Source organism: Rhodamnia argentea, chromosome 1 (assembly GCF_020921035.1).
Source record: "Rhodamnia argentea isolate NSW1041297 chromosome 1, ASM2092103v1, whole genome shotgun sequence".
NCBI lineage: Eukaryota > Viridiplantae > Streptophyta > Magnoliopsida > Myrtales > Myrtaceae > Rhodamnia > Rhodamnia argentea.
Genome location: NC_063150.1, coordinates 19,614,357 through 19,633,811, shown reverse-complemented (window position 1 = coordinate 19,633,811; position 19,455 = coordinate 19,614,357). Strand labels below are relative to the sequence as shown.

Below are 19,455 nucleotides of genomic sequence, written 5' to 3'. Positions count from 1 at the left end.
TTTAAGTAGAAGTAGAGAGGGACAAAAGGCACAGGCCGAAGTTGAAAAATCATTCCTCATGTACGTAGTGCACATTAAACGTTTTTGTAGTCCCTATCCCTCCTAAAATCTCCCTACTCTTCTTAAGCCCTCAAGGCCACTTCATGCAGTTTTAAGGCAACCTTTTTGGTCACAAACCTCCACAAGGAGAATAATAGGCAAAACCCCCAATTCTATCATGGCACACGCCAGTATGTTACAATGTCAAAATGTGAAAAGGCAATGCCAAAATTCTAAGTCCAATGCCACTTCAGAATGCTGCGTCTAAATAAGGTGAAACCAATCCCTGACGACCCACCAGTAGATGGATGTAAATAGTCACAACAGCAATCAAGTTCACCGTCTCATAATTCCAACAGAGAGGTCTTTGATGCATCTTTATGTATGCAATACTTTGGGGAATTAGACCTTCTGAGATAGTCAAAACTGTAGCTACTTGCCATTCTGCAATGTTCATCCTCCAAACTTTCTCCTGTAGAGATCAAGAGAAACGTATTCCACTGTCATGGGCCGCTCGTCAAATAAACGTCCATGCAAACTATGTGCTGCCATGCTTGAGCACTCGATTCTTTTAAACTCCACTAAAACACAACCTGGCTCAAAAACCTGTTCAATACTGAGATCATCACCCTTAGCATCACTGTTCTGAATGATATCTGATTCCATATTCATGTTCCCTTTAGGTACTTCAATAGTTTCTCTAATGGACCAATTGCTTTCCTCTGGAAGCACCTTTTCTTCAACAAGTGATTTCTTTTCTAAATGATCATCCTCCATCTGAGCAATGTCAGCATCTTCATCATCCTGATTATCTGAGTCACCATTCACAACGTTCAGCTGTTCCGGATTTTCTGAAGTCAGCATATCTGTAGATCTTGCAGAGGTTATGTCACTAATCTCCACTTGTGCATCAGGTGGAGCAATCTGAGGAGAATCATTGTCAACCACATCATCCACAAGATTGCTTTTATTGGTGTCACTGCTATTAGTTGCCGGAACACCATCTTCTTTAAGTTCATTGGCATCACTAGGGATCTCAATTTCATCGACTACTCCAGCTTCTTGGCCAGCAACTTCTTCTGAAGTCTCCATCCTGTTGTCATCACTTCCCATTCTTTGTCCAGTGTCATCAGAGACTACACAAGGTTCTGAGATAGTCGAAGGGCAAGGACCAGAATCATGCTTCACGACATTCACAGATTTAATGGTACCAAACCTGCGGGACGCAGATGCACCACAATCATATACAGATGCAAAACCTGACAGATCAAGACACAAACTCAGAAAAGGAAAATCTTTGCCAGACCTGGCACACTCCAAACGTACATCTTCTAGTACTTCGTCCACTTCCAACTCAGAGAGAGACAAAACGCCTTCAGGAGCGAACTGGCTCACATAAATAGAACATACAATTAGTACATCAGATATGGAAGAATATAAAACTTCTATCACTGAGAACTCAATTATATCTAGAAAGGTTTGAGGACAAAATAGGCAGTACCCATAGAGAGAAAAAACACAGAGCAACCCTTTTACTTCATTCGAACAAGTTGACTGATAATACATATAGGAAATCTATGAGGAAAATAAGCTCCATACCACATTTTTTAGCTTCAGAACTTCTGTTGGCCTCTTAAGAAGGGGCCTTGCATGGTCAGGGATTGCACAAAGGGACTTCTTTTCACTATTTCCCTGAAAAATGTACCATTTCCATTGTTGGCATGTACTAAATTTAATCAGTAGGAAACAAGAAACATAATGCATTTAATACGGTAAATGAGTACCATTGTGGCTGGATCTGGGACAGCTTGAACTACAGTTAGAACTTGGCCTCCTAACTTAATACCATTCAAACCAGCACATGCTTTCAGAGTCATTGATTGGTCTGCATACTGAAAGTGAAAGTCAAATTACTCAACATCAACTAATAAAGGGATCGCATGGAAAGTTCAACCAGAATAAGAGAATATAAAACCACAAAAAAAAATTCAACGGACATGAGTTTTACACCCGATGACTTCCCGTAAAGCAGATAACTGCAGAATTTATCTGAGAGAGCAAATACGGTTTCTTTTGATCGACAAAATAATGGGTTGCCGAGATCTTTATTTTTTGAATGAGTGTGGAGGTCATTTCTGCATAACATTAGATCCAGTTTTTTGTGCTTCCTTGGCGGGGAGGGAATAAGCATGGACATCGTTAATGTACTCTTATTCTGCTTCCCATAGATGAGCAACCACTGAAATTGAAGGATGCTATTATGATATGGAAATAGAGTCCGGCAGAGAAATCACCCCATCCAATTGTCTGTCCAACTGGATTGACATGCATTTTGTTTAACGGGCCATCCTAGCAAAATAAGACCACTGTACTCTCATCTCACATGCACTGAACACCGCCTTAATTATTTTGGCCACAAACACCATTTTAATAATATCTAATTTCACTCCGTGATAGCTGTCATATCGGACAAATGCTCATTGCCTAACCATCCACAAAATTGTCAAGAAATTCATTGTCTTAAGTATTATTTGGCTCAAAGAAAGATGTCTTGAATATAATATAACTTATCATTAGCAAACAATCTCATCTTCAATATGTATTATCAACATTAATGAGAACAACAGTGCAAGTTCCGATCAGAGCCTGCAATGTTAAGAGACAGACTGCACATTTACAAAGTCAAGATGACAAAGTGCATTCGAATTGAAAGTTCAGGCACCATTCAACAAATATTTTGTTCTATTCAGAAGTTTCACCCAGCCAAAATCACTCAAGGTATGGACCAATAACTTTGATCCCATTTAAGAGTTCTAAAAAGTACAAATACTACAAAGATCAAACACAAGGGTACCGTGCAACGAAGAACAGCAGATGAAACAGCCATAAATCTTAAGTATGTTCAAGTGCTGGAAAAAGTTCATTATAAAGAGAAAAGGAACATATTAGGGAAAAAAAAAAATACGCAACTTACCTCCAGGAAAGCATACCGATCTGTTGTATCATCATTAGCCTGGAAGTGAAAAGCTTTCAATGGTCCAAATACACTAGCAATTTCCCTGAGCTGAAACAGAGTCAAAATTTGACAGGTTACCTTTTTATGGCCAAAAACATTTATGCATCACTATCCAGTCAGTACATGCTATATATGTAAGGTTTATCTACTTACCCTTTTTGGACAGGGTATTCCTAATAAGGTCCTCTCACAAACAGAGAAATGGGAGAAGCAGAGGAAATAGACAAGCAATAGCAATCAGAGCAGCAAAATATCTAAGCACAGAGTGATCACTTAAATTTAATCACATTTACGAAAAGAAGATTGTGATACCATTTCTGACGACAGAATCTTGGAAATTCCTCCAATAAAGATCTGCAGCCACAATGATGCAAAAATACATTATTCGATGAAAAATATCTTAGAGAAAGTTAACAGCAACCAGCTCAATCCTGTCATTATTGGGCAAACTCCTAGCTATCAGAAACAGCGACAGAAAAAAAAGGCTAAATGAGAATGGAGAGACAATCTCTAAAGCAAAGAACAGCAGTGAATCATGACTTTCAGTCTAGCAAATATATGATAGCCTGCCCTGAATGCTTAAGATGCTCACGGCAAATATAGCTGGACAATGGAGACTGGTAAGACAAGAACCAAGGTTAACCATCCTTAATTTCCCTTGCAGCATGATTTCAGCCTTTGGGTCTATCTGGTTCAACTTCTATCTTCAGCAGGAAGTGATGGGTATTTTCTCTTAGTCTAACACTCACTTAATGACTCACAGTATCGGTAGTTGTAGTTTATTAATACCTCAACTACAAAATTCTTCCTTTCCAACGAATGACCGACTTGTTGAAAGAAAGACATCCCATTCAATTATCTTAAAAGACATGAAAACAAAGCAGAGACAAATAATAGAAGAAACTAAACCCATATATCTGAAGAAATCAAGATTATTAGACAATTTATAAGATCAACTCTTCAATCTTTTAAGATGTTTATTCTTCTCCTTCAACTCTACCATCACCTCTTCAACTCTTCCATTACAATCTTTAGATATGGATTAAGAAAATGAATTATGCAGATTTTACATCCAAAGATATCCAGTCTTCATGACCGCGCTTTCCATATTAATAAGTAAAATTAGTTTATCAATGCCAAAACCAAATGCTAAAAAGCTGTAGCAGCTTAACAATGTCACCAGAGATCAACACTCCTAGGTCCAACTCATGTACCAGCACAACATCCTTCCAAGGAAGATTAACTCCAATAACACTTCCGGAGTACCCCAAATCTTCATATTCACGACAAGCCAAAATTGGAATGCAGTTCACCATAATAAGATATTAGCAACATCTCTTGACAGCAGACACGACCATGGCAAGAAACACCAGCCATACTGTATACATTCAACATAAGTACACATGCATATGTATTACAGAAATGCCAGTTTTTATATTATGCTTGCACTGGCCTGTCACCCATGTAAGACCTCAGAGCTCAAAGCTCAAAGCCTCAAACTAACCAATAGCACTCCTTGGGATTGAGGACTCCACAAAGAATGCTAGTTTAACCAGGAACTCATGAAAAATCTCACTATCTGATGACTACGATAAGATATACAAGAAATTACCTTATGGGGTGAATCATCAACATCATCGCTCGTCGAGTATGCTGCAACACCTGATCTTGCTGTTTCGCCAGGATCACCAGTCTGCATGAAAATAGGAACTGTCTGAAAACCTACAACATGGATAGTAGCAAAGATCTACCTCAGAAACCACAGATAAATTCGAACTACGAGTTAAGCAAATACATCTATATACAGCACAACATTTGCAAACGCTTAGAAGTTCCACACTGAAGAAAGAGCCGCTGCCCTCAGAAATAAACAGTGAAGAAACACGGATATAAAGTATAAGCATAGTCAAGCACCAAAACAAGCACAAACACTAACAAAAAAGATAAAGGCGGTAGAGAGGAGTGTAGTGCCCACAGAAACATTGCATATATTTTGGCATAGACATAACCAAGCATGTGCAACTATATATCTAACAACTTAGGCATTCTCAGTTATACTTGAGCTTTTGGTAGGTTCATTGCATCAAACTCACATTCAGGATCACATCACCATCACTACCAGAGGCAGCATTCATCTCGAGATTTAAATTACCAAAAAAAAAAATCTCAACTACTTTTCTCGGGACAGCAATTTGTGCACCACTGACACCAGCACGATCCATTGCTCACAAGGAATTAAAAACCAAAATAACAATGTTAGCCTCCATTGGCCAGTTTAACATCCCCAGACAGATATCAATATATGATTGTTTCATCAGTTTTGTGACTAGTCCTACCAGAGTTCTCTGACATTACTCAAATGGGGAAAAATACACATATGTAGCAATTATAAGCCGTGCAGAGCTTTAAAAAAAAGCAGGGATGAACTTTCAATTTTACAGGAAAACAGCTCAAATAAATGTCAAAGGTGCAAGTTATGAGGCCACATCTTCGCTACTATGGACTGGAGTTATAAGCAAAGAAAGGAGATACCAATAACAGAAAAGATTAATCTCATAGACAGAAGTTGATGACTTGACACAGTAAATTCTAGAGCTCTAAGCACACAAGCCACTGAAAGTCAGATCACTATTCATACCCAAAATCCAAATAGTCACAGAAATCTCCATGATAGCATGCTTTACATAACAAACTCATCCAAGAATTATGAGTATCACCTATTCCATTGTATAAAAACCTTATACTGCCAAAGTTTTGGTTTCTCTCACATTTTAGTCAGCGTCACGCAACTATACAGGAAGGATACAAACGAATAAACACATTTTTGAAAGATTGGTTCCTTTATACTATGCCAAAAAGGATCTTAAGTTGGGAGGAAAAAAGATGCTCGCTTTAAGTTGTAAAAGGTAGCCCAAAAGAGCCTTTTTTGAAAACCATCCTGTGAGCATGGCCTCTCTTTTACCCCTATTCGAAATATCAGACTTCATGAGACCAGCTTGAAGCTCGAAATAGCTGCAATTTTCTTTTCAGGAATCGCAAGATGTGTTGACATTGTGCACTTACCGTTCATCATCCAAAAGTGAAATGGAATTCAATGCTTTTTCAATGCCTAAGCAAACATCTGATGATGATTAAAAACGATAATTTCCCAGCCCTGTGCAGCAGATAACCATGTATAGGTCTGAATACCAACTACCATGAAGGATTCGTGTAATGTCTGCTTGTAATTCTTGCTGTTATGGAAACCAGAGAAACTTTTGTTTTTGAACTTGGAAACATATTTTAGCATAGGACTAGTTTTCATTCGGCAAAGGTACACTATAAGTGTCAAAAATTGTGTACGACGTTCACTGTGCCAAAATTTTCGATCGGATCACTTAAGCGCCAAATCGTAGAAATTACTTAAGTACCAACGACGAAAGATTCCCCCCAAGGCATTAATTTTTAAATTCTTAATTTTATGTGGCAATTTTTTTTAAAAAAAAAATCAGTCCACATGGACTTTTAAACTTAAAAAAAAAAAGTTATTTTTTTTGAAAAAATCAAGTTAAATTTAATTTGCTATCATCTCGACCTAAATTTAAGAATGTTGAAATCATTGAAAACCTCACCAATAACTGAATAAACATGAAGTAATCCTTACTCCAGTAATTGGAACACAATTAACATGGGACAATAATGGGAAATTTTTCAAAGATAATGGTTCTCTATTAGACCTACTTATAGAGGGTGGAGAGCAAAAAGGTCCAACAAGATGCGAGGAGGAGGAATTATGTAAACTACCCACTGGAATATGTGGCCGCAATAAAAACATGAAAACATTAAAATATTGCTACAAAAAGATGGCTATGATGTTCACGCAGAGTATCATTAAGGAAACCCTAAATGATAAAGCAGAAATTAATCTCTGCTTAACAGCCAAGCATGAGATCGAAGAAAGGGTATGTGATCACCTAAATCAAAACATAGAGAATTTCGAACAGCAAAATGTTTCCAAAATGACTTAATACTTCACTGGTTTTACTGCAGAAACTCCCCCAAAGGGACTATATATATATATACTATTTTTTTAATGGAGGACAACAGATCAATTTGTGGTATTAAAATGTTTGCAAAGAAAAGGAGAGGTCATATTTGAGCAGCAGGGTTCAAAACCGGAATCCATTGACATGTTTGAAAATTTGTGACAATTTCTAATAACAAATCATGCAGCTGACTTCTAACAACTCAGAAAATCAACAATTATTTCCACAATCATAAACCCTAATCAGTTGAAATTTTTGTCAAAGGATGGAATAGTAAAAAACTATCGATGGATGAAACTTCTTCCCAACACCCTGCCCCCCTTATTTCTCTTTTCTAGAGGATAAACTTATTTTGTTACGATGAAGATAGCCCCAGAATTTCCAAAAACTATCTTCAATATCCAATCAACAAACACAAAACAAAACGAGATAGCTATCTTCTGACAGATGAGACACCCAAGGCCAAAACTGATAAGAAACCTCAAGCACATCAACTGGTCACTACACCTGGAAATCTTCTTACTTAGGAGTCAGCTTCACCATCACCATCCAGAATGTGACTTATGAAAGAACCAAGATAAACACCCTATTTAAGAGATTCCAGCTTTCAGTCAGAACACTCACCAGATATTCAAGAAAGCATGTACAGAGTACTGAAATGAAGGCCACAGTTCCAAGTATCACGTTACATAAGCCATGGCAATCAATCTCGAACAGTGATAAAATTTCCCTAAGATCCCATCCCCCAAAAAATGAAGTTCTTTGGAGAGGCACATTTTCTAACTATACAAAGAAAGACTGCAAGCAACTTACAGAGATAACATTATTCAGTTGGATAGTTGGTAGTCGTTACACTTCATTTACCCTAGAGAAACCAGAACAGCTAGAGAAGAGGTTTTTTTTTTTTTTTGGTTTTGGGCGTGGGGGGGGGGAGGAGGGAAGGAGGGAGAGAATCTGTAGCTAATTCTCCTGAATATGTATAGTCCAAAAGGAGCTCAATTTCTGCTAAAGCATAATCCCACATCACTTGATCATTCGATTTGATCGCACCTTATATGCATGTCCCTCCACTAATGGTTTAAGTTTTGGGTTGGACTTTCTAATAGAAACAATGGTAAAGCATCCTCACTATGGATATTATCCAAGAGAAAGTAAAATTTCCAATTGGCTCTTAGTTAGGGGCTTAATATATAAACATATGTTAAAGTTCATTGGATGCAATTGTGGTTGTACTATTAACTGTGTTTTGCAGTAGCAGTGCAATGAAGTGTTTTAACTTGCATATTTGGTAATTCATGAATGCTTCAAAGTTGCAGCATCTTCAAGCTAGATGGGACAACTTCCTAAAAGCTGCTATAGGATACTGCAGCTTAGGAGTTGCTAAATACCTTAGAAAAAAGCAAACCACCATTTGGCCGGTCTCACCAATGAAATAAATGAAAAAGATCGTCACATGCCTAGAGTCTTTCTCCATACAATATAAGTCCAGACTTGACTAAGACAAGTTCTCTTGCAGATCCCATTATATATGCATTAAAGTCCTAATTAACATTTCCATTATACTGCAGTCAAATAATACAACATAATGCAAGATGTACTATTGACTAAACAACCTCTCGCATATATGGGTTTCTTACCCAATATGCAGGAGAAATTGCCAAACACAAGTAGTCTCCCAATTAGTTTCTTTTTTAATTAGGCCAATTAGTGAATCTCTAAATTAACCATAGCATATGCCCATATATGAGCATATAAAGAATTGTCTTTAGCTCTTGATAATCTACATAAAATAACCCGTTTGTTAAATCCCAAATAAACTCGCAGAGAAGCAACTGTTGTGCCCTTCAACATCTTCTAATAAAGTCCTTATCCAATGCTAATTAGTCAACAAAAATCTTAAACTCCATATCCAAGTCCACTCGGTTGTACTACCACATTTTGTGGTATGCAGCATGTGTCTGCCGGAATTTTGTTGACTTCATGCTTCTGACTCCCAATCAGAAAAATAACCGCATGTAAGAAATGAAACTAGATGAACCTCGTAATCGGATTTCAAGACTTAATGAGACCCACAAGTTGTAATTATCTAATACATGCCGACCCTGCACACTGAAGCACACATAAAAATGTGGGAAAGGAGACTGCACGAACCTTCATACTCAGGGGCACTCAACTTCTCAAAGGCCACGATTTCCTAAACTAATCTAACTAACGGATCTGTCTAGGCTTTTTCATTCATTTCTCTCAGATATTTTCACGCCCTCAATACCAAAAGAACGAAAATTCCGATGATCACCTCTTGCACATGCCAGTAATATCGTGGAAGTCTTTAATTAAGACAGAATGATATAGCAATATGTGGACAGACATGTAACCATAAGGACGTATTAAAAGAAAAGAAGGGAAAAAGAGGATCTTACAGCCACTTCAACAAAATCTTTGGGACGTCTAATTTTCAACATGGAGCCACAAAAGGAAGCTCCATCAAATGAAAGAGCAGCTGAAGCATCCTCAGGAGTGAGAAACTCAACTAAAGCTTGACCCTTCTCCTTGTGTATCTGCAAATTTTACAAGTCAAGCAGCACAGATCCTCAATGATATAAAATACCCAGTCATTTTTTAGTTTGGAAGCTTACAATACAGCTGATGCATGGTTTGGTTCCCAGAATATGATTAACACCTGAAGACAGCAAATAATTATTGAGACATGACATAATGGTTTTCTCAGAGGCTGAAGCTGGTATGTTTTCTACATAAAGCCTCCTCATAGGCCGTGTGGACTCTGTCAGTTGAATTGAGTCAATGGAGGCAGTGGCCTTTGTGGGAAGAACATTTGGAGAAGCACCAGGTAGAGGTTTCATGGTACTTAAAGCAGCAGAAACAGCACTGGCCAACTGATGCGCACTTGATGGCATGGCTTGATTTGAAGATTGAAAACTATGCAAAACGGATGCAGTAAAGCCATCTTTTACACTCGTTGGAGGAATATCCCACCCAGCATTTTTCCTCTCTGGAGATCGTTTAGCAGGGGAAGGAGTCTTAATAGCTTTTTCAGTTTTCCTCTTTCTTGGAGAGTAACCACCAAGTCCACTAGCAGGCTCTCCATGTCCATGGGAGTGATTGCTTGAACCATTACCAGGAAATCTGGTCCTGTCAGCATCAACGTGGTGTCTTTCAGATCTATCTTTGAAAGAACCAGAGGACGACTCCCCATGTTTCCTACCATTGTACACCAGACGTCTGTGCCCCTTCGGCGAGAGTGAAATCGATCTTCTGTCCCTTCCACGTTCTCTACTCCTTGATCTTTTCCTTCTGATATTTACTTCATCATCACGGGACCTTGTTAGTTCTTTCCGTTCCTTTCTATCCAAAATTTCTGAATTACGCACTCTTCTCGGATCAAGTTTCTTTGAAATGTTCCTATCTTTGATATCCCTCTCATCTATATCCCGGTGCTTTCTCTTACTTTCTCTCTCAGATTTTCCTCTATTTCTCTCCGTATACCGTTCATTGACATCTGGCTCTCTTGGATGCCCTTTTGCACCTTTGTCTTCAAGATCATTTCTTGCCCGTTCAACAGGTTTGCTTCTGTCATGCATTATCTTATAATTCTCCTCCCTGCTATCCTTGTATCTGACTTCACTTTTTAGTCTACTCTTAAATTTACCTTCTAACTCGCGACTTCCCCTATCGTTCCCTTCCATGAGAATGTCTTCCTTAACGGAAGCACGCCCTTCTTTATTTCTGGATCTTGCTCTAGGTAAAAGCTCCACTTCATGGGTGCTTTTGTCTTTGTTTCTTGTGTAACTATCTTCCCTTAGGTAATGGGAATTTGGCTCCTCTTTACCTCTAAACCTTGATCTTGCAAGATCCACTGAAATTTGTTTTTCGTTACGCAGGGAAAAACGTTCAGTATCCTTGAAATTTTTTTCAGATTCATGCTGAATAGGCACATTTTCAATAATCTCCCTCCTAGAATTCTTATCCTCTTCTGCATCTTTGTGTTTCATAGTTTGAGACGATTCCTTGCTTCTTCTCATCTTCATTATATCTTCGAAGCATAAAGGCCTGGTCCGAGCAGCAGTGCTATCTTCCTCGCCATCATGTGATGGCTCTTTTTCAACCCGCCTTTCCTTTTGTCTATTAGATCTGGTCATTTGGGCTTAAAGAAAATCACAGAGGTGAATCCTGACGATAGAACTTGTGTTGGAGATCTTTAGCCTGTTAAAAAGACAGAGAAAAAGGTAAAGAGCATATTAGCTCCTGAATTGAATATCAGGCTCTAGATATACTTACAAGAAGGATTTATTACCAAGACCAACTATCTACAATACGAAATCTGCCAAAAATCCATCCATAATAGTCTGCTGAGAAAAAAAATAGTCCTACTAAAACTGAAAACAGCTTGCCACTGTAATCGAGATAAATATGGAACACAGAAAATTACACCCAGCATTCCAATGGAGAAGTGAGTGCAAATAACAATTAGACATTTGATACATGCGGCCATGGCAAATTCTAGAGCCATGCTCAAATCATGATTCTTGCACTCCGCAATAACGAAGCAAACCAAAAGAAAAAATGTAAGAAACAATAAGATTAATATAAGCATTCAAGATTAAAGCAGAAGCATTATCTGAAAAGGAAAAAAAAAACACTAGAATATTTTCCAGACACTGATTGATAATTCAAACCAGTTAGCCAACTGATAGCACGACATAAAAAGCAAAAATGGGCTTCATATTACTATAAAGGTTCCTCAAAGAGAGAGGGCAGGTTTGAACAGAGTAGTAAACAATACTGCTTTGTAAAGACTGAAGAACTTGCAGAGACTAAATCAAACCTTCGATGAATTGATTTCCTTCTTAGACACATGGGAAAAAGCACAGAAGATAGGATATGATCATGAAGTATAATTGCTATTGCTTCAGCAGAGACATAGTGCTCTACAGTCCAACGCAGGCAATGTCCTCCAAATATTGAGGCGACATTGCAATTTCTGTGGTCATACAAGTGCTTTTGTACTTAACCATAATGTCTCAAATGCCCTATAAAAGGTTTGTCCAAAAAAAAAAAAGGGACAAAGAATCATGACTTTTTTTTAATCAAAATGACAAAGGATGACAGATCTGAAATATTACCTCATTTTTACAATCTTGGAAAAGCCAGCAAGTAAGATGATCAAGTTTCAAATGGAAAGAAAATCAGAAGTCATCCTACACTTTTCTCCAAACGAGTTTAATAGTCAATGTAGTATTTTCATAAACAGATCTGGAAAAATAAAGCGAAAAGATTTCCCCACCTTTCAAAAAATTGGCTCATTCTGGTGGTGCAAGAATTATGTCCGATTAAAGAAACAAGGGACTCCAGCTGTATGGCCACAACAAGAAGCTAATGATATTTTGACATGATTGACAACATAAAAGCACTAATCTTGTCCGCTAGATGAAGGCTCACTTGTGCACTCAAAACGTACTAACACTAGACAACTACGAGACAGTACAGTTACAATAGCCACGTGGAAGCAGCCTGCAAAAGAAGTTACATAAATCTGTCTTATACAAACAAGCTGAGGATATCTTTTTGTATAACCAGTTTCATTAGTTTAGGAAAACTCATCTTCTACTAGGTCTTAACGAACACCTTTTCAAAGAAATACAACTAAGAATTTTCTACTTTCAATGGTTTAAGACACGGTGCTTCAAAGAATACACTTTCCAGAACAAAATTTTACTAGATTCTTCCTGTAAGAACACAAAGCGGCCACAAAGATGCTTTCCGAAGAGCCCCTTTCCAAGGTGCTGATCTAACAAAGCCAAAGGATATGCTGAAAAGCCTCACTAGAAATCACCGCAAAAATGCAAAAACTTCCCGCGGGCAAGTAGTACATTCATTTACCATTGTCTTGCTTTTCAGAATCTACTAGTAATTGCTAACCACAAAACGATTAGTATATTCCGATAGCAGGCAAACCCGCCTCACAGGTTCATGCAAAGCGTTGGTTCTCGTATTGAAAACAGAGAAAATTGTGAAGCTGCTCTATGAACGTGAGTATAAAGGACAAATTTAACCACCCATGTACAATCGGCCATTAAAACTAGGCTCACAACATCTCTTATCACGAAGGGATGGAATTCAAAACTAAGCATGCGCAAGCAATCATACATTCAACAACAGTGCCGAAAGACGAGCTAGGGCAACGCATTGCCGAGACATTCCGCACCTATTCTTTCCCGAAAGATGGGGGCGAAAAGAAGGAAGAAGAAATCAAACGCAGGCCTTTCAGCGAAAGCAAGCAATTCCGCTTCTGCGAGAGGAAACAAAGAGAAGTCAAAGTCCGAACCTTTGGGGAGAAAAGCCGTCGGCGAACTTTTGGGTTTCGTCGGAAGAGCAGTTTGTCACGGTAGAGTGAAGTGGCGAGCCGGAGGTTGAAGAAAACCTAAGGATGGCGGAAGCAGAGCGATTTCATTTTTTTCGTTTTTGGGCGAGAAGCAGAGCGAGTTCACATGACTTCTCCTTTATGATAGGGATCGAACTACGCTGTGCTATGAAGCTCTAAATATCCAATTAGGAGCTAATATCACCAAAAATTTTAAATTAATATATTTATGATAAATTAATTTTTTTATCACAAAAAATATTAAATTGATATATTTAAAATAAATTTATTTCAAATTAATTTTGTGACTACTAAAAATTTCGAATCGGTACACTTGTGATAAATTTACCATCCATTAATTTATGTTAAATTAGATTAATACCACGCAAATTTCAAATTGATCCACTGCGATAAACGGAGGGTAAAAAACCCCACAGTGATATACTCACTAATTGTCACTTGTCATTCAATTCAATAATTTGACGGTGAACTTAATGAAAATTTTTTACAAATATAACATTGATATTTTGATAGTTGAAAAATTACTTTGGGGTAAATTTATCAAAACTGTATCGGTTGGAAATTTTTCGTGGTACTAAATGATTTTTATTTGATCTCAACAAGATTGTTTTCACTTTTTAGATGATGAATATAAAGAGATTTCTCTTTTACTTTCTTTCGTCTCTTGATATGGCTTGTTTGTGAAAATTAATAGGAAAAACAATAGTCTCCGAAAGAAATTGTAGCAGGCCGAGTTGGCTTTAAATATAACTCGCACAGCATTGCTATTTTTTAAGGAGTATTCTTTTAACAATTTTTACTCGTCTTGCTTTCAATTAAGATTTTGCTTTTGCTTGATTCAATATCATGAGTTTTGGTTCAATAAAAAATATTAGTTGTAATGAGTTTTAATACAAACTCCTATTGAACATTGATAGCATTTTTTTTTTGTAACTCTTGCTAATAAATATTTTATTGGAATATTATTTTTTTAATATTATAATAATGTTGTTGATCACCTATAAATTTTTTCCATAACATATACAGAGACTATTAAGAATTTTCTAACTATAATTGAGTCCTTCCATTTTACATGAATATATAAAATGAATTGTGAATTCTACCTTTATTTTGCCCAAAAAAAAAGATGAATTATATGAAAAAAGAATGTAATTTACTAGAAAAAAAAAATGAATCATATCTAACTTTACACACGGAAAAAATTTTAAGGCGAGCGACGCATGAGTATGCTACTAGTATTTTAACAAATGATAAAAAGTGATATTATACCGAACGTGAATTATCATCAACAAGGGAATAATCATTGTTAAAGATTTGCTCAATTCATTTTGCACTTCATCATAAAAAAACTCGTTTAATGAGAAAATCAATGCATGGCTTCAATAAGATAATTTGAGGAAAAGAGTTTTGTCCGGGAAAAGGTAAATAATTTTCTTACTAGATACGATACATAAATTTGTCCATAGGAAAATTTTCAATTATAAAGATGAAAGGGAAGTATCAAGTTAAACTCGAAGCACTTTTCCTAGTAAATTTGTTCTTCAGGCGAGATTTACTGTACCTTCGGGCTATCTAGTTCCCTACATCAATAAAAGTTGAACTAAGTAGCAATATCATGAAAATACAGTATCTTAATTGTTGTTAGGGTTAATACCATGAAAAATTCAAAATTGATACATCTATGACAAATTTACTTAAAATTATTTTTTTGACTATGAAAAGCCCCAAACCGGTACACCTATGACAAATTTACCTCAAACTATTTTTTAACCACCAAAAACCTTAAACTGGTACTTTTGTGATAAATTTACCTTAAACTAATTTTTTACCAAGAAAAAATAAAGTTGGTATACATGTGACAAATTTACCCTCCCGTTAAATTGGATTAATATCATGAACAATCCCAAATTGATAAATATATGACAAATAGAGGGTAAAAATCTCAAACCGGAACACCGGTAAACTGCTATATGCCATCCAACTTAGCAATTTAATGGTTAGATTTAACGAAAACTAACCGAGGGCAAATTTGTCATAGGTGTACCGGTTTATGGTAAATTTATCATAAGTGTACCAGTTTGAAATTTTTTGTGGTTAAAAAAATAATTTATGGTAAATTTATTACAAATGTATCGGTTTGGAGTTTTCTGTGATTTTAACCCTTGTTATTACTGCATCAAAATCTTATTTAAAAAGTTACAAATTTTAACAATATCATGGAAATATAACATCACAGTATCATCCAAAAATCCATGACAAATCAACTTTCAAACGCAAGCGAGACACAGGATTTTGACTACTATCAAGAGGAAAACCTCGAGTAAATTTATGTCTATAGAACCAAATTCAATCTCAATCTACATCGACATTGGCGAAATCCAAGTGAACCGATGCTACGCAATCACAAGAACCATACATTTCCACCTGGCTGATTTTCGAGATCCCATGGACCAACAAGAAGAAATCTTAAAAGATATTGTTTGTCTCTAAATCATGGCGACATTGATTTATATCTATATCGCCTCTCGGGATCAATGACTCTGCAATTCAAATCACCATACACTCCCATACATATATATATATTGGGTGTCAATAATTTATCTTTAAAATGAATTTTCTTTTCTACCACTAATGCTATTTATCTGTAGAATTTGTAACTTTATTTTTTTTTATCAGGAACTTTAATTTCAATGCCACTTATTTTTATATTATTTTTTTATCAGGAACTTTAATTTCAAAGAATTAGGAATTCATAGTGTTACGGTTTCATATTAGATATTGTTATGAGTTTGATTTTATTACTGAGTCCAATTGCTCTATCGGAGTAATTTTATTTTTTAATGCATATGTGGAATGGTAATATCGATATACATTCTAATTTTGATCATTTAGGTATTATATTTTGTTTTTGCTCTTGGACTAAATGGCTTTTATGTTTCTCTACTCAATTTTTATCATGGTTACAAGAGGACTATCACGGTCATAACATAATACGACTAAGTAGCCCATGAACCCAAAATGAAAAAAAGTTTTCAAAAAGCAGTTACAATGAAAAGGGCAAAATGACACATTAAGTGTCAATATTTATATACGACGCTCACTTTGATGTTAATAATTTTTTTTAGATCACTTAAGTGCCAATTTTTTAATAACAAATTATTTAAGTGCTAACTCCAGAGAAGTCGCCGGAATTTCTTGCCGTCGGCACTAAAGTGATCGTTTTTTTTTTCCCGATTAGGCACTAAAGTGATTTTTTTTAGATCACTTAAGTGCTAATGTTCTTTTTTTTAAAAATGAATGTTGAAGTGCTACCTCACCATGGAATTTCTCGCCGTTGGTACTAAAGTGATTTTTTTTTTTCGATTTGGCACTTAAGTGATTCAAAAAAAAAAATATTGACACCAAAGTGGGTGCCATACACAAGTATTGATACTTAAAGTATCCTTATACCCAATGAAAAGCTTGAAGTACCGTGTCATATATCAATGCAAAAGCACGAAGTCCAAGAACAATTTAGACAGAATTTGCCAGCAGAAAGTGCGGACAATGAAGATTTAATTGGTTTTAATGGCAAATGGGCAAAATAGGATTTTCCTTACCTAGAACTGGAAGTAAGAATAAAGAGCTTTCCATTGGTGCAAAAGTTGAGTCAATTGGACACTGGACGAAAAATTTACGAGCGATCACAAATTGACTAGTTCTTTCAAAATAAATGCAATCATACATAAAAGAAAGACAAGGTCAAAAGGAAGTTAGGAAATTAAGTTGTTTTCACTCCAATGTTTATATTGTCCGAACTCCCTTTCAATGAAAACAACTTCTTCCGGAGATACTTCGTAGAAGATCAGCCTAATTAATTGCACATTATAAACTTAAGTTATAGAGGATACTAAATACACACTGAAAGCAAAAGGGACTTAAATAACCATGTATCAATATTTTTAGCGGTGTTGTGACTCCGATGGTGTCCCTACATTGCTTCTTTAAATAAATTGTTTGGAATATCATACACTGAAAGTTTGACTAGTGAAATTTTCATAGACGTAAAAAATTCAAGTCAATTGGATGTAGGATGGAAAAGTAATGAGCAGTCGAAATTGAGTCTTTTTTTCATCAAATTCTACAAAAAAGTATTAGCGCCATTAGTTTGTTATTGAAAAATTAGAGGTGCAATAACAGGAAAGAACAAATTAAAATCCTAGTCTCTAGCTGAATAGACATTCCATTTTCTTATTGGTATTTTGGAAAAAAAATTAGATGTTCTGGAAAAAATTAAATCCTTGCATGAGTTTTAGAAAATCAAAATATGTTTGGTAACTATACAAAATTTCTGTTCTTGGAACAGAAACGCATTTGGTAATCGCACAAAATTTTTGTTCTTGGAAAGAGTTTCTCCTCACAAAATTTTTGTTTCTAGAAATAATTTCTCTTCCCAATTTTTATCATTTAAGTCAAATAATTACGTAGTTAGTTTGTGAAATTTCATCCTACATTTCGAATTAATTGAAGATTAATTTAAGGCTTTCGCTATTTACACCCCCTTATTAGCTCCCGACATCCCTCATATTGTGGATTTGACTACATTGTCCCTTGCGCATCCCATTACTAATTTAATGTCATTTTTGCCTTTTTTTTTTCTTTTCTTTTTTTTTTTCAATTTACTAAAAGATAAAACTGCCCACATTCCTTCCAAATAACTTTTTTTTCACCCTAGCCTTTTTCATTTCTAGTTTCCTTCATGCATGTTTTCTTTTGAACTTATTCTCCATTATTGTAATTTGAGTAAGCACCAATCATACATTAGAGTAAAGAAATATTAGTTTTATCTGTAAATTGTTTACTTTATTTCCATAGACCGTTCTCATGATCGTGGATTTTCGATTTTGATTTTCAATACAAGTTTACGATAATTTACTCAAAGATTGATGATGTATGTGTTATATACAATTTAGCCATCTTTCATTATATTACTTTTCTTTTCACGGATAGTTCTATAAAATTCTGATGCATTTAGAATTGACAAAAATATGTGTTTGCAAACGGTTTGAAAGGGTTGTCTTATAATGTGATTTCAATCGTTATAATTTCTTATAAACAGCTAATTATACCAGTAATCAAGGCAAAGATAGTATTATATGTAATAATGTCTAGGGAGTATTTTCATATGCATTTGTATGATAATAATGAATATATAGAATTTTTTATGTGCTTCTTTATCATATTTTTAATATTTTTGAAAGTATCATTTAAAGCATCATGCGATGATGGCACAAATAATAAATGGTTATAGGACTACCAATTCACCGAACAAAATGAAATTTGAGCAGTTAAAGTATGCATGTTACAACTTAATGACACACATTAATGTGATAATTGAACGAAATGCGTACAAGAATTAGTAAATGGCTATTTTCACTCTTACTTATGCTTAGGTTATTTTTTGTAGTTTCTTAGTGCAAAAAAAAAAAGAGAGAGAGAGAGGGAGAGAGAGAGAAACATCAACTCATTAACACAATTATTCGTTAGCTATCTACTAAATAAACTATTTCTTTTGGAAGATGAGAACACCGAATATGCTCCAAAAGGAGAAGAAAAGGAAAACTAAAAAAAGAAGAAGAATAGAAGGCAAGAAATAATATTAAATCAAGAGTGGGCCCCATATTTAACCTTAATAAATATTGTTTGTTAGGACTAGGAGCATGGGTAGTTTCTCTCTCACAAAATTGAAACAAAAGAAAGCAAAGAAAAATAGAGAAGAAATAATCTTAAGTTAAGAGTGAACCCGTAAGGATTAATATGTCAAATCAATGCAACAAGAATTAGAGAGTGTCGGGAGCCAACAAGGGGGTAGAAACAATGCGAGCCAAAATTAATTAACAAATGAAAATAAAGCTACCTTAAAACTGCTTTTGTCATATCATTGGAGGAAAATTCCAAATAAGGACCCTAAGTGCCCTCATTTTCTCAAATAAGGG

The 19,455-nt window shown here is 35.7% G+C and overlaps 1 protein-coding gene across 3 annotated transcripts; it reads right to left on the bottom strand.

Moving 5' to 3' along the window:
• LOC115753952 (splicing factor U2af large subunit B) lies at positions 1–13,583 on the bottom strand. Of its 3 annotated transcripts, none has more exons than XM_030692819.2 (10): positions 13,423–13,583; positions 9,717–11,280; positions 9,501–9,638; positions 4,668–4,748; positions 3,368–3,409; positions 3,014–3,103; positions 1,824–1,931; positions 1,639–1,731; positions 1,346–1,425; positions 1–1,255 (listed from the first exon to the last, which is right to left on the bottom strand). In XM_030692819.2, the coding sequence occupies exons 2-10, from the start codon at positions 11,235–11,237 to the stop codon at positions 493–495; spliced, it is 2,916 nt and encodes a 971-aa protein (XP_030548679.2). In that variant the 5' UTR covers positions 11,238–11,280; positions 13,423–13,583; the 3' UTR covers positions 1–492. The 3 variants fall into 3 exon arrangements, with proteins under 3 accessions (XP_030548679.2, XP_030548678.2, XP_030548680.2); XM_030692818.2 differs by having other exon boundaries at positions 9,717–11,301; positions 13,424–13,583; XM_030692820.2 differs by having other exon boundaries at positions 9,717–11,286; positions 13,424–13,583.
• Positions 13,584–19,455: the final 5,872 nt, after the last annotated feature.